The 25597-nt window shown below is 41.0% G+C and overlaps 1 protein-coding gene across 5 annotated transcripts in view; it reads right to left on the bottom strand.

The window, feature by feature from the left end:
- The window catches only part of TGFBR3 (transforming growth factor beta receptor 3), a 207248-nt gene that overhangs the window by 11511 nt on the left and 170140 nt on the right, over nt 1–25597 (bottom strand). For 2 of the 5 annotated variants that reach the window (XM_029228501.1, XM_029228502.1), the window contains exons 9-16: nt 25252–25589; nt 24672–24824; nt 21810–21950; nt 21477–21635; nt 16795–17094; nt 13799–13919; nt 4954–4995; nt 2260–2367 (exon numbers count right to left, since the gene is read on the bottom strand). In XM_029228501.1, the coding sequence (XP_029084334.1) occupies nt 2260–2367; nt 4954–4995; nt 13799–13919; nt 16795–17094; nt 21477–21635; nt 21810–21950; nt 24672–24824; nt 25252–25589 (1362 nt within the window). The remainder of the gene's footprint in view (nt 1–2259; nt 2368–4953; nt 4996–13798; nt 13920–16794; nt 17095–21476; nt 21636–21809; nt 21951–24671; nt 24825–25251; nt 25590–25597) is intronic. The other 3 variants (XM_029228505.1, XM_029228503.1, XM_029228504.1) reach the window with 3 other exon arrangements.

Raw genomic sequence — 25597 nt, 5'->3', positions numbered from 1 at the left:
AAAATGAACCATAGGCTATAGCTTTTAATAAAAAGTCATCTGGGGACTCCCCTGGTGGTCCAGTGGGTAAGACTCCACGCTCCCAATGCAGGGGATCCGGGTTCGATCCCTGGTCAGGGAGCTGGATCCCGCATGCGTGCCACAGCTGGGAGTCCACATGCCGCAACTAAAAAGATCCTGCATGCTGCAACGAAGACCTGGCACAGCCGAAATTAATTAATTAATTAATTTTTAAAAAGTCATTTGAAGCTGTATCATATGTGATGCTAACAGCTTTAGAGCCCAAATGAGAGTGTCTATAAACCTTTCAGCTTCCAAATCAGCATAATTTATTTTGCTGGAAATCATCACAGGAAGGCCTTTGTGGTTTTTGTTTTTTAATCTACTTACAAATCTATGACCAAGGCCAGTCATGGCTCAGTAGGTACCTGGTAAGCGTCTGTGGGTGACTACCCCGTAGAAATTCTCAGGGCTACAGAGTCTTCTAGGCGTACTTTCAAGTTCATTCCTAATATATACAGCATAAGCTGCCCAACAGCCCTAAACCTTACAGCCATGCAGGATTGGGGAAAGTTGCAAAGAACTGTGAGTCTGAGATGTGAATGTGTCAGTACTCCTGTGACAAAATTATTAACTCTAAGATGCTCCTCTGCTAAACACTGTGCCTTCCAGTGCTTGTATACGCTGTTCGTGAAGAAGAACATTCCTAAACTGATTCACAGATGTTCATATATCCTCAGAGCCTTAAACTTAAGAGACTTATTTCCTTTCTCTCACGTGAAATATACACTTGACCCTTGAACAACGCGGAGGTTAATCTGCATGTAACTTATAGTCAGCCCTCCACATCTGCAGTTCCTCTGCATCTGTGGATTCAACCAACCGCGGACCGTGTAGTGCTGTAGTATTTATTATTGAAAAATATCTGCGTACAAGTGAACCCTCACAGTTCAAACCTGTGCTGTCTAAGGGTAACTGGCTTCACTCAAAGGATGCCGACGAGGAATCTGTGGACTCAAAGCCTACTGTTAAACTCCTAAACTTTTGTTTTGGACTGTGTGACTTTCCCATGCTAGGCACATAGGGTTCATTCTTCTCCTTCTGCCATAATTTAAAGTAAGTCAGTCAGAGAATGCAGTATTTGAAGGGAAGATTCTGATGAAGATTAAGATGTGACTTCGCAAAACGCCCTTCCGTGCTTCTCTTCCCTATAAAGCAGTCATCGTTTCAGCCTGGCTAGTTGGATGGCCAAGGTAAGGCCAAAGATCGTGGCATGTGTTGGTTCAATGGAGAATTAATGAAATTCTAAACAGAAAGTCTGTGCCTGTCTCACCTGAATGATCAATCCAGCAGCTTACCTAGCTTCACAGCGTAAACAAGCATCCAAGAACAGACAATACCAACTAGCTTCCTAGACACGCCTCAAAATGCATGTCTTTCCTTTCCATATTTGCAAGGAACCTAAGAAAGAAGCAATAGAAGGGCAGTCCACTTGTTCCTTCCCCTTGCCCGACAGACTCTCCGAGCCTGGCCTGCATTCTGTCTTGGAGTCAGAGCAGGTTCTCTGTTCAGGCCAGAATGTTTCAAACTTGGGACTGGGTGTAAGGGGCAGGAAGAAAGGCACATGAGAATTTTTAGGGGTGGAAGAGCATAACTTGAAAACAAACTGCTTTGTTTCAACCATTCTTATCTGTTTACAATTCATGAAAATATATTTTGAAAATTTAAATAATTTTCAAGCAAGACATGAGAATTCTATGTTTATCAAAAAAGACATGGTATGGATTTAAAAAAGGTTGAGAAATTCTGGTTTATGCCATTGATTAGGGCCTCTGGTGGACAGTGCTCAGCACCTTGGCTTCCTTTTTTACTTCCTGCCTATTTATATGTTTATTCTGATTTTTAGCTTTGGGGGAATGTTTTATGTTTCCAGTTTGTCTGCATTATCTTTCTTTAATTAAACGCTAACCACAAAATAGCTTTATTAGCAGCTAGACTTCAGCAACATCTCAAATGTAATTAACATAAATAGTTTAAACATTCCTTTTCTAAAAGGAATTTAGAGATTTGCTTAAAGCAAATTATATTTTTGCAAAACCCAATTCATGCCAATACGTAAATGTGAAAATGGTGGGAATGAACTTTCTCTCTCTTTCATTCATTATTTCATCCATTCATCCACGCAATGAAACACTGAGTGTCTATAGTGTGCCAGGCACATGGAATGTGCACCAACTGATATGCAACAGTCACACTAACCTGTGTGAGAATAGATGTACCATAAGGCCCCTGTCAGCAGTGCTCCAATCACAAATGCTGCGAACGCAATGCCCATCACGGTTAGGGTGTCCAGACCATGGAATATCGCTATAATGAAGAGAAACCAATGTATACGTTGAGTGACTCTGCATCACATGCTGCAATTTTATATTGTTTCACAAGTATTGTCAGAAAGGCTGAGCACCAGCTAATAAAATCTGAGGATAAAAAGCAGATTCCAACAAAATACACTGTATGTGTAACTTGCAAATATTTTCTCAAGAGAAAAATGAAATTTTCAGATTTCCAAGATACCCTCAGTTTGCAATTTATTTTGAGCAACAAACTTACTAAAAAAAATCAGATTTGTCAACTCTGTAAAACCTTAGGTCTATGGTTCATTGTCTCAATCTGAGGACCTACTATTTGAATGGTAAGTGGCTTGAAAAGTCAAAGGTTAAGATGCTTGGGAAAATAAGGTGAACTTCTATGAAAATCTGACTCATGGCTTCTTATTCGCTGAACTGAGACACTACACAAAAAACAACAAGACACTACATAGAAAACACACTCCAAACACTTTACAAACATACCTTCATGAACATTTAAAAGTATGAAAGATAACAGGAAGAAAGGTGGTGAGGAGAAAACATACAATAAGGATAAACTATTCCTATGGATTATAAAATTTCACTGACCTCCTCACATTAAACCCTCCATCTCAACAATTACCTATTGTGTCATTTAACACAACTTACTTTTTAACACTTTTCCAACCATGATCTTTCTATAAGGTGAACGGAAATACTCCTCAGTGGGGAGTGATGTCAATTTTATGGTCAGCAAAACATATAAATAGAACCAACTGTTCCTCAATTTGGCAAAGATTTTTATATTTGAAATTAACTCTAGGCCACAGAAATAGAACACTTCCTTTCATTTAAGAGAACTACCTTCTTTGAATCACTTATAAAAAGTAAAAATCAGTTTCCAAGGGAGAGAGGTTTTTGGTGGAATAAAATATCTAGTCTCTCTTTTTTTTTTTTACTATAAATTGAAGGTACAGGGTCTCCCCATTATTTCAATACTGTTTCTATGCTCCTCTCCAGTCAGAAGTGACTCCAGCTGATCTCTATGTAAATTCAATAACTTCAGGGTAGAAGATACAGGTGTAGACAAAGGTGACCCTTGAGCAGCCCCAGCACTTGAAAGGGCTCAGGAAAAGTATAATGTGGTAGAGAAGATTCTGAAGGAGCCAAATTCTCAAGTCCTGGTCCCTACTCTTCTAGCCATGTGCCCTATGGTGTTCATTTAACTTCTAAAAAATGGGACAGCACTACCTCACCTGCTGAAGGCAGGGGGTAAACAAAAGGAGTTTGCAAAGGGGCTGGGGATCCCCTAGGAGGAGTAAGAAGTGGGAAGAACGCTATGGAGGTTAAGACGAACCAAGCCGCCATCAACCTAATTTAGTCTGTAGGACAGATATTAAAAGATGACTTGGCTTGGGCTTCCCTGGTGGCGCAGTGGTTGAGAGTCCGCCTGCCGATGCAGGGGACACGGGTTCGTGCCCCGGTACGGGAAGATCCCACATGCCGCGGAGCGGCTAGGCCTGTGAGCCATGGCCACTGAGCCTGCGCGTCCGGAGCCTGTGCTCCTCAACGGGAGAGGCCACAACAGTGAGAGGCCCACGTACCGCAAAAAAAAAATGACTTGTCTTTTCATGCCTACAGATGCAAAAGTGGGGCATGAGTAAAAGTTTTTAATGAAAATATTCTAAAATTCTAAAGATGAAGGTGTCATTTATGAGAATCAGACTAGGTGAGTACCAGAGAATGTGTCCATATGCATCTCTTTCTGGGTTCATGATACTATTCCATGATATTGTTAAAATAATACACTTAATAGAATGGTTTATAAAGTACTTAGCATAGAGGAACTCTCCAGACTGATTTTTACATGTATGTGATGGGGTCAGCCATGGAGACTAACCTGGAAAGTCTTAAAGAGGAAAAAAGTATAGACTCTCCTCACAAGGCAACATTATCTAGAAGAGCTCTGGGTGCACACCCAGAAAGCCCAGGCTCTTGTCCTGCCTCAGTGACAATTATAACCATGGGGAAGTCACTTAAATACTTCTGGGTTAGAGTTTTCTTCTGTATAAAGCAATGAAATTGGCCCAGATAATTTCCAACGCATCATTTTGCAGCAGTTGGTCTCTCTCCCTTTTTGTCTTACAAGCCTTCTCAACACCCCTTGGACTAGTGATTGTCTTAATGGTATAGCAGCTAGTTCCTTTATCACTACTTCTCTGAGCAGGTAGATACTGTTGATGATACATAAAGCAAACCCCTCCCATAGCTGTATGTTAATGCTTTCAGATCACAATCGATATAAGTACGCAGACGATGAGCTTCTCTAAAACTAAGAAAGTTACTACATTCGCATTAAGGTGATACACACCAATGGGTTAACAAATTCATATTTTAAAATGGCAAAGGTAGAGAGGAAAAAAGAAAGGAGAATGAAGGAATGACAGCGGAAGGGAAAAAAGTAAGTTCGAGAAAAATGGGGTGAGGGAGAATGAGAGCAGAAGTCTTCTTATCAAAACTCAAAGTTTGGCAAATGTTCCATAACCAACTCATTCTTATAAAAGCCCAGGAGGCTTTATTTCGAAACAGTTGCATAAAGACTTACGTGGAGAAACTGGAATCGGTTTCTTAATGCTTGGACCTGTTTCTGAAACAAAAACATAAATCACAATGCGTTCTACAGAGAAACCAAGTTCTAAGCGAAAGGTCATCGAAATCTCAGCAGAGGCTGACACTTTTCTATTTGTTAATAAATACTTCCTTTGTAAAAGCTCTGTCAATTATCCTCTTTAGATATCAAGACTATAACATGGATTACTCAGGAATTTTAAACACTGTACTTTGTTAATGATCAATTGTACAGTTTCTCCAATTTGAAGAAAAATTGAAGGCAAACACCTTTAAGGAATCTGAGTCTGATAATTCGTGTGTGTGTGTGTGTGTGTGTGTGTGTGTGTGTGTATACCTTTCTGTTTATTTAAAAAAGGATCCAATATCTTTAAATCCTGTGTTTCTCCAGTGTATTCAATATTTGGTTTTTTTGTTGTTTTTTTTGGCCGTACGCGGGCCTCTCACTGTTGTGGTCTCTCCCGTTGCGGAGCACAGGGTCCGGACGTGCAGGCTCAGCAGCCATGGCTCACGGGCCCAGCCGCTCCGCGGCATGTGGGATCTTCCCGGACCGGGGCACGAACCCGTGTCCCTTGCATCGGCAGGCGGACTCTCAACCACTGTGCCACCAGGGAAGCCCAGTGTATTCAATATTATTCGACTTTCAAAAAAGTCTCTTAATGTACACAAGTGTTGTAAAGGCATCTTCATCCTTCCGTCCTAATACTATCGATCATCCTATCGTTCAGCTCCTCATCACGCATCTGCATTATTACAGAGCTTTTCTAACTGGTCTCCTTGTCACCACTACTGCTCCCACCCCAAATGTTTCTCCCCCCATATGTGCCCCCAGAGTGACTTTTCCAGAGCTCAGAGCTGATTATGCTATTGCCCTGATTAAAACACTCAATGACTTCCCTTCGTTTATGGGGAAAAAAAATCCAAACTCTCTAGCACAGCACAGAGAGGTCTGCCTCCCTCTATCCACCTCTCTCCAGCCTCCTTTCCTCATGAGCTCCTCACCCGTGCTGGGCTCCTCGTAGTGAAGTTCCCCCAATTCTCCATGTGGCTCCATGTCATCACAAGTTGCAAGCCATCCCCTCAAGTACTCCCCCTCTCCCAGACCTGCTTTGCTGGCATTTTCACAGGGAGGCCTTCTCTGATTCTCTCATAGTCCATGCCCACCCCAGCAGGACAAGTCTCTCCCGCCTCTGCTCACTCCCTCCCTCTTCTGTTATAAATGTGCCACATCACATCGGAATTCTCTTAGTTTTTTTTTACCCCCAGAGTCTAGATCTTATTCATCTGTATATCCTCAGGGCTCAGCCTGGCATAGAACGGCCTTAGCAGAAATGCTTGGTGGAGGATGGTTAGAATGTTGATGCACTTTTTGAAAATAAAGGCAATAGAGGAAATTTGGAGTAAGACTATAAGAAAATGCTTATATGCTTTGACATTTCTATACAATGTCTTTGTGTTCAGAAAGTGCTAGAAAGCCTAATCTCATCTGAGGTTTCAACCAACCCCGTAAAGGAGGCAGAAAAAGAATTCTTATCACTATTTTACCAAGGAGCAGCCTGAGACTGTTATCATGTGACCAGCCCAAGGTCAGAGCTGGAAAGCATCAGGGTAGGGGCCGACCAAGGATTCCAGATTCTGCCCCGTAAGCTAAATGACTGGTGAGTGTTGCTCTGTCCTCAGCTGGGGAAGCACTGATTAAGAAAGTACTTGTGCATAGTGACATGCTATTCTCAACAGTGAGAATATCATAGACCAGGGGGTAGCATATAACGGCCAACCACTCTAGTTTTGTTTAAGTGAACTAAAGATGAATTTTATATTTTTAAGTCATTAAAAAAAATGAAAATAAGGTTTTATGATGTGAAAATTATATGAAAGTCAAATCTCTTCCATAAATAAAGTTTTATTTGAACATAACAAGACTCATTCATTTATATATTGTCCACCGCTGCTTTCACGCTGCAACAGCAGTTAAGTAGGCGAGGCAGGGACTCCATAAGCCACAACCTGAAAATATTCACCATTTGGCCCTTTATAGAAAAAATGTGTTAAGTCCTCACACAGACTCTGCCCCTGTTCTTGAGAGTTTAAAAGTGATATGTTTAGGACCTCTCTTCATCTCCATTTTCATTCAATAAAGGAACACACACCTTGTGTTGGAATCCATAGGGAAGCAAAAAACTCAACGTGAAAAACTGACCAAAACAAGCAGCATTTGAGTTGATGTTTATAAAAATAAAAAAAGCTAGATAGGATTGTAAATTCTCGGGATTAACCATCTTAGCTGGTTGATCACATTCTTGCAGCATGGGGTATCATGGTCCAGCTCTAAGGGAAGGAATGCTATGGGATGAATCAAAGCCACTACAACTGAACGATGCCCCCTGGAGTTGTGCAGCGTAGTGGCCCTGAGATCAGGATATATGCGAAAGTTATACTTAAATAGAATTACTAAGAAAATTAAAATAACTGTGTGTTTTTAAGAAAATCTATCTCAGTGTGCAGAACACACACCAACTACACAAGGCACATAAGAGACTGTCTCCTGGGAGTTTGGCTCCACCAGCCTTATTGGCAGCAATAAAGTAACAACAGTGATGCCTTACATTTGTACATTTGTATAGTGTTCTACAATTGACAAAAAACCTTCACTTACATTTTCTCATTTTAAACTCTCAAGAGTCCTATGAAGTAGGGGTATCTAACCACAAAATTCTTCAAGAAGTAATGGTTTGATACGCTGAACTAAGTCCAAAGGCATTTAAAGGTCTCTATAGCGTTCATCATGCGAGAAATATACACACTTCTGGGAAGAGTTCCATTCAATCAACCACCCATAGTTAAACTCTGTCACTCAAAATCCCCAAGAGGCTTCAAATAATCATTCTCCCCTAAGGAGACATCAGATGTGAGAATGTAGGTTTTATAGTAAGGCCTGTGTGATAGATGACATTGTTTTAAAATTCTTAATGGATTTACGTTATGACCTAATCCTCTTACCCCACCCCGAATAGGGGCCTCCTCATAGAGCTAAGCAGAAACAGTTGTTGCTCATTTCCCCAGAGGCGAAGTTCCTCCATGCTTTCTGTGCATAAACAATAATAAGCACAAGCTGCAGATACAAGGTTAAAGGATTTTATCCTCTAACATTTGGGTTCCAAAATTCCCAATAACCCCTGAGTATAACTAAAATAGTTTGATCTCCACCGGAACCCTATGATCGATTTGGCATGCTGAAAGGAAAAGAGTGGACAGAACAATATTTACTTTTGGTTTCAGGGTACGATTGCAAGAAAGGAATCCTAGCTATTACTGTAAAGAGAATTTTAACAGTAAAGATTTCTTTACACACAGAACAAACTATAATCAACATTCTGAATTAAATCTTTTCATATACTCTGAGCAAACTTTGGTCTGCTCCAGAACCAAAACTTCCCTCCTCAGACTGTTAGGCATGGTTTTCATAAAAGGGATCTTTCTGGGCTTATGCATGAGTAACTGACCACAGCTTCTGGCCTCAGGCTTTCAATTCAGTTCTCCTAAACATGGCAGGACCAGGCAGGCCCACAGGGAAATGAGGTGTCTAACAGGCACTCACATCTATTAGTATTTGGCACAGAAGGAAGGATGGGGAGACAAAGAAGCTTGTGCAGGCCACTGAAGATATACTTTTTACTAACTTTATTGCACTCTTAACAAATTAATTAATCTCTTCTCTGGGTTCTTTCAATATCAATAGGCACTACAATTGCCTATTCACTTATCTGCATCCTTCTACTAGATCAGTGGTTCTCAACTGGGGGTGATTTTTGCCTACTTGGCTCCTCAGGGGACATTTGGAAATGTCTAGACACATTTTGGGTTGTCACAACTGCTGGTGGAAGGGTTTGCTAAGGACATCTAGTAGGTAGAGGCCAGGCATGCTCCTCAACATCCTACAATTCACAGGATAACGCCCACAGCAAAGAGTTATCCAGCCCAAAACATCAGTAGTGCATTAGATTGTAAAGCCTTCATTCAAAGATAGGAAAATTTGTTTACTATACGCCAAGCATGTAGTAGGTCCTCAATAAACATTTCCATTATAAATAACCATAAATATCATATATATCTTATTATTGCATACATACCCTAGCAACTCAACTTCCATGCTGCTTTCAGAGTAGCCTTCCTAAATGATCTGACCATCGGTCCTCTACTTGAGATCTTTGATGGGTCTCAACTTTTAAAGGTGCATACTGGAATATTTGTGAATAAAATGAAATGTCTGGGTTTTCTTCAAAACAATCCAGGGACAGGAAGTGATAAAACAAAATTGGCTATGAATTGGTAATTGTTGAAACCAATTGAAGGGTTTATGGGAGTTCATTCTACTATTACCTCTGTTTCTGTTTATATTTGAACTTTTCTAAAGTAAAAAGTTTTCAAAATGTGAAGCACATTGAATGAAAAAAAACCCCTATGATATCTCTTCCTTACTGGATAGAGACTGAATGTCCTGGTCTGTTAATTAAACATTCATACCATCTTTCTACTCAGCTTCCCCTCATCTCTACCTCAGCCTGAGGACAAAACCTGGCTGGTGCTTTAGACTATTTTTGTTCTGGAAAATCAAATGTGTTCCAAAAAGTAACGCCTCTCTTGGATTAATTTCCAACTGACGTTCACAACTTTCCCTTCCACTCCCCTCTAATCCCCCGCAAAAACCCCAGTTTGGCTGAGATGTTAAGAGGAAGGAAAGGAAATTAACATTTACTGAGTGCCCATGATATGCCAGGTACTGTCCTGAGCACATTTTAATCTTTAAAAAGTTATGTGTAAAATACATAGCTAGTGGGTAGCAGCCACACAGCACAAGGAGGTCAGCTCGGTGCTTTGTGACCACCTAGAGGGGTGGGATAGGGAGGGTGGGAGGGAGGGAGACGCAAGAGGGAAGAGATATGGGGACATATGTATATGTATGACTGATTCACTTTGTTATAAAGCAGAAACTAACACACCATTGTAAAGCAATTATACTCCAACAAAGATGTTTAAAAAAAAAAAAGTTATGTGGTAGAAATATGGAGAAAATTCAGTAATTTAAACACTTAACTTGCTAAGAATTATATATTGTATATAAATCATGGCAAATTTGGGGATGTTCTTTTGTGTCCTCAATTTTTTTTTATATACATGCCCTAAATCTCAGATGATTACTTTTCCCTTTCACCATTAAAAAATATCACTGACGTGGTGTGATCACTTTCATTATGTAAGCCCACGTGTTCTCAGATGCTGTAAAAAGTGATCACAGCATCCAAAGTAAACAGCACTAACGTGCCTATACTTCAAAATATTTCAGAAAATATGGTAGGATGGCACCATCTCAACGATTTTAATTGTTTTGCCATAAACCATAATCTGCATAAACTATTCACGTTTCCTGGGCTTTTTTGTGAGTTACAATTCAAAGTCACAGAACTTGTCCTAAACTTTAATACTCTCTTAAACAGTTTACATGTTTCCCAACATCTTAACCCTTTGGGGGAAACAGACTTTTTTCCTTAAATTCTTTTTTTTTTTTTTGAAAATGAAAAGATTCTATTTATTTGTATACGGTCATATGAGCATAGAGAAAGGGATGGAAAGATATACACAGGATACAAAAATTGTTAACTTTCATTAACCAGGTGTGGGTTAAGGACTAGTTATTACCTATTTTATTATACATTTAATATTGCATCAACTGTTAGAATGAATAGGTATTAATTTTATAATTAAAAATCAATAAAAATTAAAATGAAAACTTAAAATAAGTAATAAAATATATTGCTGGAAAACAGAAATTTTCTCAAATTATTGCATTTCTCCTCTTCCTTTAAACCCATTTCTTTTTTTTTCAATTTTTATTGAAGTATAGTTGCTTTACAATATTGTGCTAGTTTATACTGTACAGCAAAGTGAATCAGCTATACGTATACATATATCCCCTCTTTTTTGGATTTCCTTCTCATTTAGGTCACCACAGAGCACTGAGTAGAGTTCTCTGTGCTATACAGTAGGTTCTCATTAGTTATCCATTTTACACATAGTATCAATAGTGTAAATTCTTCAGCTTCTTTTCATTTCATAATTATTAGAGTACTTGGGTGCTAACTTGCATACCAGTGTGATGCGCCATGAACAGGGGAAGGGGCCAGGAAGAGGGGTATGAAGAGACAGATGCCTATGTTGCTTGCAGTTTTTATTAAAAACTAGAATCAACCTCCCTCTAGGACAAGGCATAGGGTTTAAGAGCACAGGCTCTGGAATCAAAGTTCCTTGATTTGAATCCCAGACCCACCATTTATTTATATGCCTTGGCCATCCTTGCTCTATACTATACTTGCCTCACGGGGGGGCTATGTGGATCATATACTATTATCCACATAAAGCATTTAGCACAGAGCCTTGTACTAAGGTAAATGCTCAATAAATGTTAGATCATCATTACCATCATCTCCAGCTCCATCATTGCCACTACCATCATCATCTATTATTGAAAATTTAAGAAGCAAAAGAATTCTAATCCAATGTTGGTTCCCAAGGGACTGAGATATCAAAGGTAGCAAAGATGTGCTGCAAGGTTCAGGAAAGTTCCATTAAAAACAGTGGCCCAGAGGAGGGACCCAGAATTATTTATTTAGTCTAGATGGCCTATTCTCCCTGTCCACAGAAGGAAGAAACACCACCTGAAATGTGTCCATGCTACTGGCAGTGGTAGTCACAGAGCAGCCCTGTGGCTGGCTGTGAAGTTGAAAACCTCTATCTGCTGCCCCAGAAAACCCAAGTGTTGAGAAATAAGATGGACCAAATGTCCAGGGAGAGCTAGAACTTTGGCCCAGTCTCCAAAGAGCACCCATATAGTAAAAAGACAGTAAACCATCCCATTGGTTGGGAAATTTTTACCCCCAAAGTTATTCCCAACAAGACATCTGCCCACTTCCAGAGATACTATAGTATGTTATCTTACTACAGTAACACATTAGACTGTCTGGCAGGAAGAACGTTCATGATCCTGTTATTTTTCAAAGAGACCAATGTTATCAGGCAAATGGCCACACTCCCCTTATAAATGATTATTCCAAATCACTGAGAGGTAGAAGGAAAGCACAGACCCCAGTGGCCTGCATTGAGGAGAAATGCTTCTAGAGTCAAAGGAAAATAAACATAAAAGGTGAGAGGAGTCACTCATAAAGCTAAAAACTGCCAGAAAACCTACCCCATTCAGTGTAAAGTTAGAAAGAGCATTTGCATACAGCCTCTGCTCTGGGAAGCCAGCCTACAGTCTAACCTTCTCAATTTGTTTAACAAACCGAAGCAATAAACTTTCTTCACTGCATGCTTCTCCACTAAAATCTACTCTCAATTAGCAAATCTCATGAAATTGCTTTGATATTTGGTAAAACTTTACTCTTGAACTTTTATGTAAAGAAAACACTGACCTTTCAGGATAATTACAAAGTTTAAATAAAAGAGGAATTACTTAGAAAAATACCACCAGAATTAAAAGAATGGATGAATGAATTACTGGAAGTTATACGGCTGCAGTACTGATGCCTAATTATTGTCTGGCACAGGAAAAAGCAAGCTGCTGCCTTCAATTACCAGCAGAATGACCTCTCTCAAAATAGGTAAGAGTAACAGATGGAGTAGAGGTAGCTCTTGCTGTTGTTAAACCACTTTCATAGCACAAAACAGAGCCAGCTGTCGCCCAATTGTCACATATACTTTGCAACACAGTTAATTTATTCTTATTTCTTTCCCTTGGACCCAAAAAACAAGGAACTATTTCGGCAATCCACTTAGAAAGACTGAGGCTGTTATAGCTGTTTCAAACTATTGAAAACCAACTAATAACCTAATAACGTAAAACAGACAACAACAACAAAAACATTGATGAGGAATCAATAAACATCTCACGTGTACATTTCACACCAACTTTAGGAGGGCTGGGAAATGAAGGAAAAATGGTTTTGCTTCTTCAAACAGTACAGCTGAAAAGGCCTCTGGGGGTCATCTGGTCGAAACCCCTCTTTTTCCAGATAAAGAAAATGAAACCCCAGGACCTAAGGGGAGAGCTCCAAAGTGCCACAGCCAGCTAGCAGGGAAAGCCAAGAGCTGTGCATAAGATTCTAAAAACTAAATTATAAAAATGCACTTGAACAGCTCTCAGCCTTCTTTCGGCTGTGACACCTAAGATGGATGGTGTTCACATAGACAGTGCCCTCCCCAAAGGCATCTGCGGTCCTGAAAAAGTACTCTAATAGCTTGCAGCCAGTACAACCTTTACCAGTAGGTCATGGAAAAATGGGCTATGGACTACATGCAATTCCAGCAGGAACTCTAACCCTCTCCTATGCTTCCTCAAGGAAGCATATTTGCATGCAAGGGAGAGTAACATCGTGATGTGATGGAGACAACCTAGACTTTGATCTAATATTTAAAGAGGAAATCATTGGGACTTCCCTGGCAGTACAGTGGTTAAGACCACACTTCCACTGCAGGGGGCACGGGTTCGATCCCTGGTTGGGTAACTAAGATCCCATATGCCGTGCAGCATGGCCAAAAAGGGGAAAATAAATAAATAAATAAGGAAATCATTTGCAAATGTATCACTAACCGCATGCCAGCAGGAGAACCAACTAAATAAAATACTCCTTGGGCAAAGAATTCTATTCTAAAGTTACTAATTGGCTATTAATTTATCTTTTGAATACAAGTGGACTTTGATTTACAGTATTGAAGCTTCTTTATGAGCAGCCCTCAGGCTTCTCTGACTGAGCCTCCTTGAAACGCACCTTTAAGTTGTACTTCATGGTGGATCACAGCGAGGGGCTTGGTGAACGTCTTCTTATTCTGCATCATGGCCCAGATCATCGAGGCATCCAGCGAGGTGCAGGCTTCATCAGGAAGCACACACTGCAGAGAGGCAGAGCAAAGCAGAGTCGGGAGGTCACTCAAAAGGGCCTGCACAGCTGACCTGTGGCCCCTTATCAGACAGCTCACAGCTGTTTACCCCAGAAAAACAGGACATTGGGAGAGTTTCAAAGATCCACAAATAATCTGGGAGATGTGAGAGCAGGCCCAGTGTATTCTCAGCTGCACTTGAAGATGCAAACATGGCTGGACGGCTTCCCACAAAACAACTGGAGCTTTTAGTGTTATTTAGTCTGAAAAATAAAAAAACTACATGACGAATGTTGGCCCTTCACCAAGCTGGCTTCACATAAATGGTTCATGTTTGTGATTTGTGATTGTGGGAAACTTCATGTATTGCATTATGAGGGTGACAGATTTTACATTTGTTGTCCAAAAAGATAATCATGTTGTTGAGTACGTTTGATTTTTTAACTCTGGTATAGGCTCGTGCAAAATGAAGCTTTCCAGGGTCATCTGCTTTTAATGTTCCAAAATGAAGTCCTGGGGAGTTGTGCCCAGGTGTGGAGGCCATGAGATCAGCTGTTTCTAGCTATTGTAAGGCTCCAAACTTAGAACCGGCATGCCCAAGCCTAGTGTATCTGTTTCCATTACCTTTTTCTTTAAAATAACTTTGGTTCCTTATCTATGCCCATCAGTGGGTAAAACCCTAATGTCAATGACATTCATTCCCTTTTGTTGGAAGAAGAAACATATCAATTATTTTAGAAGTCTATATACAGCAAGGTACCCAGAAAGGTTAATTAGCTTCCAGTTCTTCCAATCACAAAAGAGCAAAGACTTGTAGCTTTACTGTCATTGCTGCTCTAGGCAACATGAAAGTCAGATACATGTTATAAGAAGACAACTCCCCCCCTCTCCCCACCCCCCCAAACAAACAAACAAGAAAAGCCTTTACAATAGCCCTCCTGTAAAGGGAAACAATGGATTTTCTGTGGAGAGGAATCATTACTGAAAAGATTTGCATTTTAGGAAAAGCCTTCTTACTTTCCTACTAGTTCTTTGGTTAAGCAAGAGTCTATGATTCTACAACAAACTCACTGCAAGACCCTGGGCAAGACACTGAACTCTCTGGCCTCAATTTCATCAGCAATGGGCAGGGTTGGACTCACCTATCTTTGAGAACTCTTCCTAGAAGATTCTTTGACTCTGTTTATTGTCATAGAAAGCACTCACAGGAATGTGGAAATATTAACCACAGGCAGCAAACAGAGGGACAGTGGTAACAGCTCTATAAATGGTCCTCTGTCATCATATCTACCGTCTCATTTGCTCCTCTACCCAGGAGGGAAGCCGGTACTATTACTTCAATGGTACAGATGAGGACACGCAGGTTCTGAGAGGTCAGGGACTTGCTAATGTCCTGTTGGTAAGCAGCAGGCCTTCCTTCTCGGTCCTCCATGCTCTTTCCATTCTATCTTGCCTTGGATTTAATAGCGACTTTAGGCTTAGGGTCACATCTCATGTCATCCCCTATGACTTAGAACTCTCCTTTGAATGTTCTGGAAGGAAATATTAGGACTAATTTTCACAGATTAACACACTATGAAGCTGGGCTGCCACAGGCCAGGCTCACTGAAAGGTAACAGCCACACAGCCATCAGTATAGACCCCTGGTAACTGCCAGGCCTCCCCTCCTAGATTCCTAATTCCTAAAAGTTATCCTCTGGGTCCCAGCCATGCACGAAGCTCTGCATGGTTTTCTACCATGGTCCACTACACCCCAACCTTGATGGCCACTGGAAAGTGAAGGTCCACACAGCTAAGGCACCAATGTTTCCAAAGGCAACCTAAAGAACACAGCCTAAATCACCTTGTATATATATGTACTCCCTAAGGACTATGAAATCAGATTTGCTATATTTTCAAATGTATTATAAAATTTCCTATGGTCTTATGGAGAAATGGATGCCCAGGGGAATATAACAGTGCAAAGGATTCATATCAATGGTAATCCATCCAATAATAATAATTTTTCCTTCTCCCTCTACACCCATCTCTTACAACCTATGTATCAGGTGAGAAAATTCCATCCATACGATACATTATTAATGATATGACTCGATTATTAGACTTTTAGACATTAATTGATATGTGATTATAAAAGGAATAGAAGTCAGCTTACACTGTGTGAGATATCTAAAAAATAAATGCACATATGAAATTATACATAATTATGGCAGATCACAGAAACAAAACTAAGCAGAAGATACCCTTTGTGCACAAGGCCAAAATGATGAGGTAATTACCCTTGCTGATCCCCCCTACCTTGGCCACGCCTGCAAGGTCAAAGGGTTCTGATTTCTGTTGTGGCAATAGAATGTACTGGTTCAATGTGGGGAGTGACATGAGGCGAACATGACGAACCGATGAGAAACCAAGAAAAATTAAAATATTTGTTAGTTTCCCTTAGAAGTCCTCATGAGAGAAGTCAACCTTATAACTCACACAGAGAAGGTCAAAAAACAACTGCAATACAAATCTCAGCGGGACCTGGAAAAATTAATCCTCACACTGAACTTGTCCTTCGGCTCTCTGTACTCTTGGCACTGGATACTATCTGAATAGCAAAGATAAAGCCAGACCTCTCCTTCAGTGGAAAACAGTCTTGATTTATCATTTGTAAGATACTACTGAGTAGCACGCATGGAAAAAAAAAAATCATACTGTCAGGATTTATTCTCTAAGACTCCATAAAACTCAGTTCCCTGCTAACATGAACTTTATGGCTTCAACTGGGCAGTTCCCTAACCCAAAACCTCAACCTGCTGTAACTTGTGATTAAACTTCTCTGGTAGATCACTGCCTCACCTAAAAATGTCAAAATAACAGTACAAATGGATAAAGGCTCACTAACCTTAGGTAACTTCTGGGGGTCCTTTTCCTTTTTGGTACACAATGTGAGCTCACACTGTAGAAAGAGCAGGGAGGTGTTGAAGATGGGCTTAAAAACAAAGCTGAATCGTTTCTTATCTATCTCGGCTTGCGGGATAGGAAAGTGCACTCTCTTGGGATTGTAGAATTTCACAGATTCATCTTTAGGACAAATGTTCTCAATGATAGTATAATCAGACATCCTATCAGGGTTCGAATATGGAGAGATAAAGCAAGTCTGGATGGCAAATCCCAGCTCTTGGTCAGCCTTGGTGACGGACACCTACAACAGAACAGAAAGGTCAATTCAGAAACAGGTTAGCATGTCACTTTCACTCTAGGCACAAGGGTAACATATCAAAGCGGCCCTTCTGATGAGAGACATCGCTTTACTTTCCTAACATATCCATATAGTCTTCCTTCTAATTACAAAAGTAACACACACTAATTGAAGAAACATATGTTTTCCTTTAAACTTGGTATAGATGATACAGTGAATTATTTAGTTCAAGTCCCAGCCTGGAAGAGTCTATAATACAAGATATATAAGTCTCTTCAACCTCCCATAAGTCCTCTGGGAAATAAAAACAAAAGTACATCATGCACCTAAGTGGATTTTCCCAAATAAACAAAACACCAGTAGGCAAAGCCCCTAATGTCATTAATAGTGTATCACCTGTAAGGCAAGCTCTTTTAAAAAATTACTCAGAGGATTCCCTGGTGGTGCAGTGGTTGAGAGTCCACCTGCTGATGCAGGGGACGCGGGTTCGTGCCCTGGTCCGGGAAGATCCCACATGCCGCGGAGCGGCTGGGCCCGTGAGCCATGGCCACGGAGCCTGTGTGTCCGGAGCCTGTGCTCCGCAATGGGAGAGGCCACAACAGTGAGAGGCCCGTGTGCCACACACACACACAAAAAATTACTCAAAAATTAGAGGACAGAGGTAGAATCTATTTAAACTAGGCACGGAAGACCAAACTTCTAAACTGCAGCAAGTCAGACTGAGCCTAAAACATCGCAGTAAAGCTATAGATTGACCTGAAGTCCTGGTTCATGGTGAGCAGGCAGAGCTGGCCTCTGGGGCTGGATGTCGGGGAGGGTGCAATCTGGTGGCGATCATGGGCCTGGCGAAGTGTCCCAGCTTCTCAGAGGTCCAAACCAGACCTTGCCAAGTACTCTCCCTTCACTCTTTAAGCCCAAGGGTGTTTTAAGGGAAATCTAATCTGGAAACGTTTCCGACTCATTTACACTTCCCTCTTACAAAACATTTGTATGGGCTATGTCCAAACCTTGTTAAGGTTCTTTTCTTTAGAAACAGGAAGTAGTATTTGGCCAAGAGTAAACAGAATTCAATTCTCATCTCAACTACCAATTCAAATCTCAACTAATCTGAACTCAGCGAAAATCCTCAAACCAGACTGGGTCCTCCATTTGGTGACACATGCATCACTGTGTGAACTGCCTCTCCCCTCTATTGCCTCATTCCTTGACTAAACTCAGGATCAAAATAAACTTAAACACTTTAGAAATAAAGTTGGTCCTCAACCATAGGCCAATAGCCCCAGAATCCTTTCAAAGGCATGAAGATATAAACACACTTTCCATTCTGAAATACCCAGGGGAAATCCCTGACATTGCATGGGGCTTTTAGGCCACGGCACTATTTTGAAAGATCCCTATGTGGTTAACTGCAAGATGCTAAACAATGAAGATGACTGTGATAATGACATTTTGTTGTGCCTTAAAGCTTAATCCCTGAGAAATAGTCTTATGAGATAAATATTTTCAACTTCATTTTATAAATGGAGGAAAAACTGAACACACAGGATAGCTGACTTGTTCAAAATCATATCTAACAAACACTGGGTGAAACCAAGACTTGAGCCCAGGTCTTCTGAGACCATCTATTTTCTCTTCACTATTTCACTACAGCTACAGGGTCAATTCAAGCCACCCATGACGTGGCCAGGGAGGGTGCTCGGTAAGAAGTCTTTCCAGGAAGTAGTATTTGGTAGTCTGAAAATATTCACACTTCATTATTTTTACAGTATTTCCAAAAATGAGATATTTAATCTTGGGAAAATGGCAAATTACATATACTCTATTTTAAAAAGTGGCCTTTAACATGAACTCAGAACCCACAATGCAAAAATGTGTGACAGAAGAAATGTAAACCTCTTCTCTAATCTCAAAGAAAGTATGCAATGGCAGAATATCTAAGGTATTCCAAAAAGTTGTTTCGATGAGAGGAAAAAAATTGTCAACAAGTCTTTTCCTCTGAAATGGACCGGAAATGAGTAGTGGCAGGACTCTGCTGCTCACGTGCTGTGAGCACTAAACCTTGGTTTCTCCCCCACAGAACGAGGGCACTAACACTGACTAGATACAGTGATTGTGACAATCCGTAAAGTCAAAATTACATGCACACAACACAGTTCCCTTCTAGTTAAGAAATGCCAGCTGTTATTAATAGTATCAGTCTAGATTTAAATTTGGGGGGTTATATATAGAAATATATTCTTTTAATTTCCCAAGACAAATGAACTAAAAGAAAAGCTGCCACCTATGTGACCAACTATCACCCAAGGATGACCAAAGACCAGGTGGCAAAGCTGATAATGTCTTGGATTAAAGGAAGAGACTAGGATCTAGAGGAAATAGAAGATTCTGGGAGGGGATGTGATAAGGATGACCACGAGAAGAAACATGGAAATAGTTCTTTAGACCAAGCCAATGATTGGGTAAGTTTTATTTACTTTCCCCAAATAAAAATTTTATTATTAGCAGTGGAGTCCAAACTGGGAAACAAGAACTAGGCATGGCTGCTATCCTATTTAGCAAAATATTTACAGATTCTCTCTCATATTTCAGGTGGTTTGAAACAACTTTAAAATAAAGCAGTTTATACCATTTTCCCCCTCCCCAGATTCTCTTCAATGTATTATTATGATGTATAATGATATTTAAAATGGTATCGCAAAAGGATTTGGTTCACTTTTTTCCATCACTTGACCATGTCTTTGATTAAATTTAATTATGAACAATACAGATGATATATAAATGGGAAAATAAGAATGAAAAAGAAAATGAATTTCAAGTAAGCCAACACTGGGGGTGGCAGGGTGGGGGAGAAAACCCAAAACACCCAGGGTAGGATACATGAGGAAGATTTAAGGCAGCAACGCCATAGCCTGGCAAAACCAGGCACACATCTGGAAAAGAACAAACTGCAATGAAGCAGCACCCCTAAAACCCACAGTGTAACAGCGAACCACTGACCAACCACACACGTGGATTGTGCAGCCGGAAAAGCAAGAAGAAAACAACGCATCTTGGATTAGGGGAGAGCTCTGATTAGGGACAGCATGTAGAAAGCAGTATATTTTCCCCAGCAGAGAAAGAAGGTATACCCAAAGAAAGACAAGATCTCTCAGAACAGGGAATCAAAAAGGAGGAGACGATCCAGGAAAATGTCTAGAGCCAGTGGGCTCCGTCCCAGCATCAGTACAAATGTGAGTTATTTGTCTTTCTTAACTAGAAATATGTGCACTGAAGTCACTTTTAATATATGGAAGTATCCCATTTTGGCCCCTTAAGCTTCTCCCTCCTCCCACAGTGAAGGAGAACACCAGCTTGCTGCTCAACACCCAAATCAGCTCAACAGAGGATGACTTCCATGTAAGACCAGCAGACATTCTGGGGCCATGAGGATATTGATATTCTCTGGAGTCCAATCTGTGAACTTGGATATTTGCACTGCTAAGAGGTTACATTTTCTCCCCCTTTCAAGTGGTACTTTGAGGATAAAACATTTTCTCCCCCTTTCAAGTGGTACTTTGAGGATAAACGATAGCATCCAGTGGATAACAGTGTGGGCTCTGGAGCCAGATGGTCTGAGCATGAACTCTGACTCTGAACTCTAGTAGGTACTAACTGTGTGACCTTAGACAAGTTTGTGCCTCAATTGCCTCATCTACGAAACGGGAATATTAATAGTCCTGTCTCACAGAATTGCTCTGAAGAGTAAAATACTACAATACTTATAACTGAGCTTGGCACAAAATAAATCTGCAATAAATGTTAGCTGTTGTTATTTCGTTATTACCATCACTACCTAATATGCTGGAGTCATTCCAAAGGTTTATGTTATGTGTGGTTATTACTGTTATATATAGGAAATAGTTTTAATGAATTTATAGATACATTTAGGAGATGATCTAGAAAAAGCAATTTTCATGAGATACAGTAACACACAGTATTTCACTCAAAAGTATCCACAGTTTAAAAGATAGTCTCTGAGGTGGTTTGAAATATTCTTTGGTTAATTCTGATACTGCAGCTACTGAACAACTGTCCTTAGCAAAAATGCTAAGGACAAAGTAAGGACAGGGCTTTATTAGAATTCACAGTGCTGATTTTTTAAAACATTCATCTTTTCATCTACAAATTACTCTCTCCGTTTAGAATGAACGTAGTGAATCCTGAAATTTCCTGCTTTGGTCAGAAATCGACGTGGGAGCGTTTTCTAAGCCACGCCCTCACGCAGAGCTGGTCAAAGTGGTGAGGAAGAGCAGGAAGACGTCTGCCCTAGCTGCTTTCACTCACGCGCAGAAGCTACTACGAATCTGTGCTAACCTAACAGCCCAAGGCTAACATTTGGGTCTCACCTCAACAAAAACATGTCCGTTCTCTGCCACAGAGAAGACGCCTTGGGAGGGCACCAGAAAGAGGTCAGTGTTGTACAGCTCCATGTTGAAGGTGACATTTCTGTTGGGTGGGTCCTGGAAGCTACTGGGATTCCCCACCTGCCGCAGGCTACAATTAAACTGGAAAAAAAAAACCACAACAACACAGATGGAGATAAATCACAGTCAAATGAAGCTTGTAGCTTTATGAGCTTTAGCCTTTAACATCTGATTTTATTTTCCAATAGTCCCTGACTAAAGCTGACCAAAAAGACACCGGTCTCTACAAACTACCTACTACAAATAAACACATACCACCACAATTTCAGGTCGGCTGAAGAAGGAAGTATCTCCTTCATCTGTATCTCCCGGAAATCCATTATCACCTGACTCCAAATCTTCATAACCATCTGGCCAGCCGCTACTATCCCCAGGGGGTGGAACCTGTATTACAATCTAAAAGGCAATGAAAGCACAATGTTATAAAAACACCAAATCACATGCCTTTGGTTCTACCTCACACAAACACCCATGTAATAATTCAGAGGCAAACTGAAAATCTGACTTAAAAAAAAAAACAACCAACTTCAAGTATTTTTAGGACTTCATCCTCAAAGAGATGAAAAAACGAAGAAGCCCAATGCATGTTCAAATTAAGATTTACAGTAAAATACGTATTTTCCCCTGTGAAAAAATATAAATTATTTCAAACAGTGGGAAAACACCAGACACTGAAATGGGATTGGATGGGGTTGTCAATAGGCCCCCCTATACTGTGGGGGGTGGGAAGGGCGTCTCCTTAGGAACCTTTATATTGAAAACTCTAAGAAATACTGATTTGGTTAATCCAAGGAGTCCTGTAATTTGTATCTGTCAAGATTTGATCAAGTTTGGTTTGAGTTAGAAGCAAAGGACCTGATGTTTACTATTGAGCCATTCTCTCCTTACTTTTACTCCTGCACTCCTCCATCTCCCCAATATATCTTTTTTTTAAAATAAATTTATTTATTTATTTTTGGCTGCGTTGGGTCTTCATTGCTGCATGTGGGCTTTCTCTAGTTGTGGCGAGCAAGGGCTCTATAGGCACGCGGGCTTCAGTAGTTGTGGCGCGTAGGCTCAGTAGTGTGGCTCACGGGCTCTACAGCGCAGGCTCAGTAGTTGTGGCGCACGGGCTTAATTGTTCCGCGGCATGTGGTCTCTTCCCCGACCAGGGCTCGAACCCGTGTCCCCTGCATTGGCAGGCGGATTCTTAACCACTGTGCCACAGGGAAGTCCCCCAATATATCTTTTGTATGGTGTATAGATGCAGGAAAGAACATCATGTTTTATGCCATGACAACCTCTCTTAACACTGGTTGAAATGATTATTCCTAGGTTAGCTCCAGATAAGATGAAAAAATTCACCCAAGGACCAGGACTCCATAAATTAACTCCTAATTTCTTTGCATATATAGGACAGTTATACTTTTTGTTTGATTTTTCACTCCACGTCCTTAGATTTTTAATATGTTGCAAAACAAAAATACATATTAAGCCTGAAAATTACTACAAACAATTATAACTGGAAGAAATAGTTAAAGTAGCCACTGAAGAGGTGAATGGGAAGAAAATGAAGGAAAACTGCCTCTCTATTCTTTACCAGGCCCTCAAAAGAAAGTACTAATACAACTGAAGTAAGTTAGGTTATGACTTACCCGATCATAATTTAAAAAAAAAGAAAGAATGAATGAATATACCTTTCTCTCCTGAGGCAGATGGCACTTTTTTTTTACTTAACAGACTGATTACCATGGCCTCTTATTGGCATTAATTTAGATAGCAGTTTAAAATTCCAAAATCAAGTATACCAGTAATATATGACATTCATTACATCTGGAAAAACTGGATAACTGCAAGAAAATTAGTGTTGGAATTGGCAGAAGAGGGTTCATCATAGAAGTCAAAGGTTAATAAATGATTTCAGTAACAAAGGGAGAGTAACTGCCACTACCTAGAGTTGGGGGAAGATTAGTGCACGAGAGGTCCGGAAGCTGGATTCGGTCCTGGCTCTACTGTTAACTAGTCTCTCAAATCCAAGCAAGTCTCTTAACTCCCTGGAGTTCCATTTCCTCACCTGTGAAATGAGGACGTTGAATGAGATCAGCTTAGGGCTCTTTCCAGCTCAAACATTCTAAGATTGTCTGAGGAACAATAACCTTGGCTCACAGGACAGTCAGTCTCCACATGAGCCACACTGACCAGAGAGCCAGTCTCTTCTCTGGCTAGGTTGAGCCTATCTGTTGACTGGCAGTGGAATAAACAGAGGAGTCGGGGTCTCCCCATGCCAAGCCAAAGCTGGGGTAGGCGCTGAGTACAGACACACACACCATGTCAAAGCTATTTCTACCATCCAAAGTACAACTCAAATTTCAAAATTATCACTTTAAAGTCCTTTTGAAATTTCATGTTCAAATTCTTTCAACATTCACTGTTTAGTGTCCATCTCTATAAGAACAGATTTAGATGAATCTGTTCTGACAAGATTCTGACAAGAATCATGTCTGGAAAGTGAAGGGTAGCTATTGCAATGGATTATCATTGGGGGAATCTGTGGAATCTCTCTCGGGGTAACTTCAAAAATGGAAGATTTTCTTCAATTTAGGGTCTTTCTTAGAGATGGAGAGAGATTTAGCACTTTCTTGAATGACCTTTTCAGACTTCTCTCTTTTGGTTCTTTTGTTCATGAGGGAGGGAGAAGTTCTCCTACTTCTAGACGAGACTCAGATGAGGCCAGAGAGACCACAGCTCTGGTTAGCTCAGTTGTATGGAGGTGCTCACTCATAGCCCAAGGGCTTGGATTTTATCCTTCTGTGGACCAGGCCATCCGAGCCTGCAGCTTAGCCAGAAAAAAGTCATAATCACCTTGCCAGTGAAACTCTGCCAAGAGGAGATGGAAGGAAGGGTGGGAAAGATCACCACAAATGCTCCAGCCGAGAAAACAGGGCCTCCCAGCTCCCACAGACTCACCAACAAAACAAATAAAAGAGTTCAGGGTCATACTACATCCCATTTTGTTGAGAACTGACACTTGGCTTTGTTCAGACCCTCCTCACTTTCCTAGAAGTCTTAAGACTAATTTTAAGGTAACACCCAGCAAGGCTCTGGCAAAGGGAAAGCTTTGTACTGGAGAACACTCACGGAGTTGTAGTAAACCACACCATAAGGGACTGATCGCCGGTGCCGAGTCCCACAGCCATTCAGGGGAGACTCCAAAATGAAGTGGGTGCCATTCATCTTGGCCTTGCATGTGGGATCCAACAGGGTGAGCTCCATCCCAGAGTAGCCTCTGGCCTGAAACAACAACGACCGAAGACATAAAGGGGGGCCCACAGGCCATTCTACAGCGTGCAGTTAACACATTTTGCTTGGTCTTCCAAGTTGCAAGTCCAGGCCTTGCAAGTTGCTAGAGGCCTGCACTTCCCCTCCCCCCTTACCTCCTCTCAGCCTACCATCTCTCAACAGCCCCAGAATTGTGTTTGTTGGCCTTGGAAATTCAATAGCAAAATATTGACACACAAGGATCTGGAACCCCCCTCACTGAAAACAACAGGAACCGGGTGAGAATCACAGCCAAGGGGAAGTGAGCCCATCCAACTGAGAAAACAGTATCAAATCTCTGGAGTTCAAAAGTGAAAGAGCTGGAAATAACTAACACAGGCTGAGGCAAGATGGGGAGGGAGGTAGCCTTCCCTTCTCTCCTTTAAGAAACTGCACCCACCTGAAATGAATCTTTTTCTATAGCCACAGTCATCTTTTCATTGTCACATTTGACTGACAGGGCAACATCCATGCTCCCCTGCACCTCCTCGGCCTCTCTGGGACCAGGAAACAGTTGTATGCTGGGGATGACAGGGTCCTTTGGCCGAGGGATCCCATCTTCTCCCCCTTCCTTCCAGCCTCTCCTGGAGATATCGGGGAAGGGAAAGGGGAAACCTCCATTTTGGCCTCCCCTTCCCCGGATGCGGGGGTTGTCCAGGGCAGGCAGGTTGCCAGGGTCCAGCAGGATCCGTAGCTCAGGAGGGATGGTATGGACTTCCTCATCTCTCATCTCCTCTGCTGGTAAG

Source organism: Monodon monoceros, unplaced genomic scaffold (assembly GCF_005190385.1).
Source record: "Monodon monoceros isolate NGI ecotype Baffin Bay Population unplaced genomic scaffold, NGI_Narwhal_1 Super_Scaffold_18, whole genome shotgun sequence".
Classification (NCBI taxonomy): Eukaryota; Metazoa; Chordata; class Mammalia; order Artiodactyla; family Monodontidae; genus Monodon; species Monodon monoceros.
Note: the sequence above shows the minus strand (reverse complement) of the source record. Positions and strands in the feature narration are given on the sequence as shown.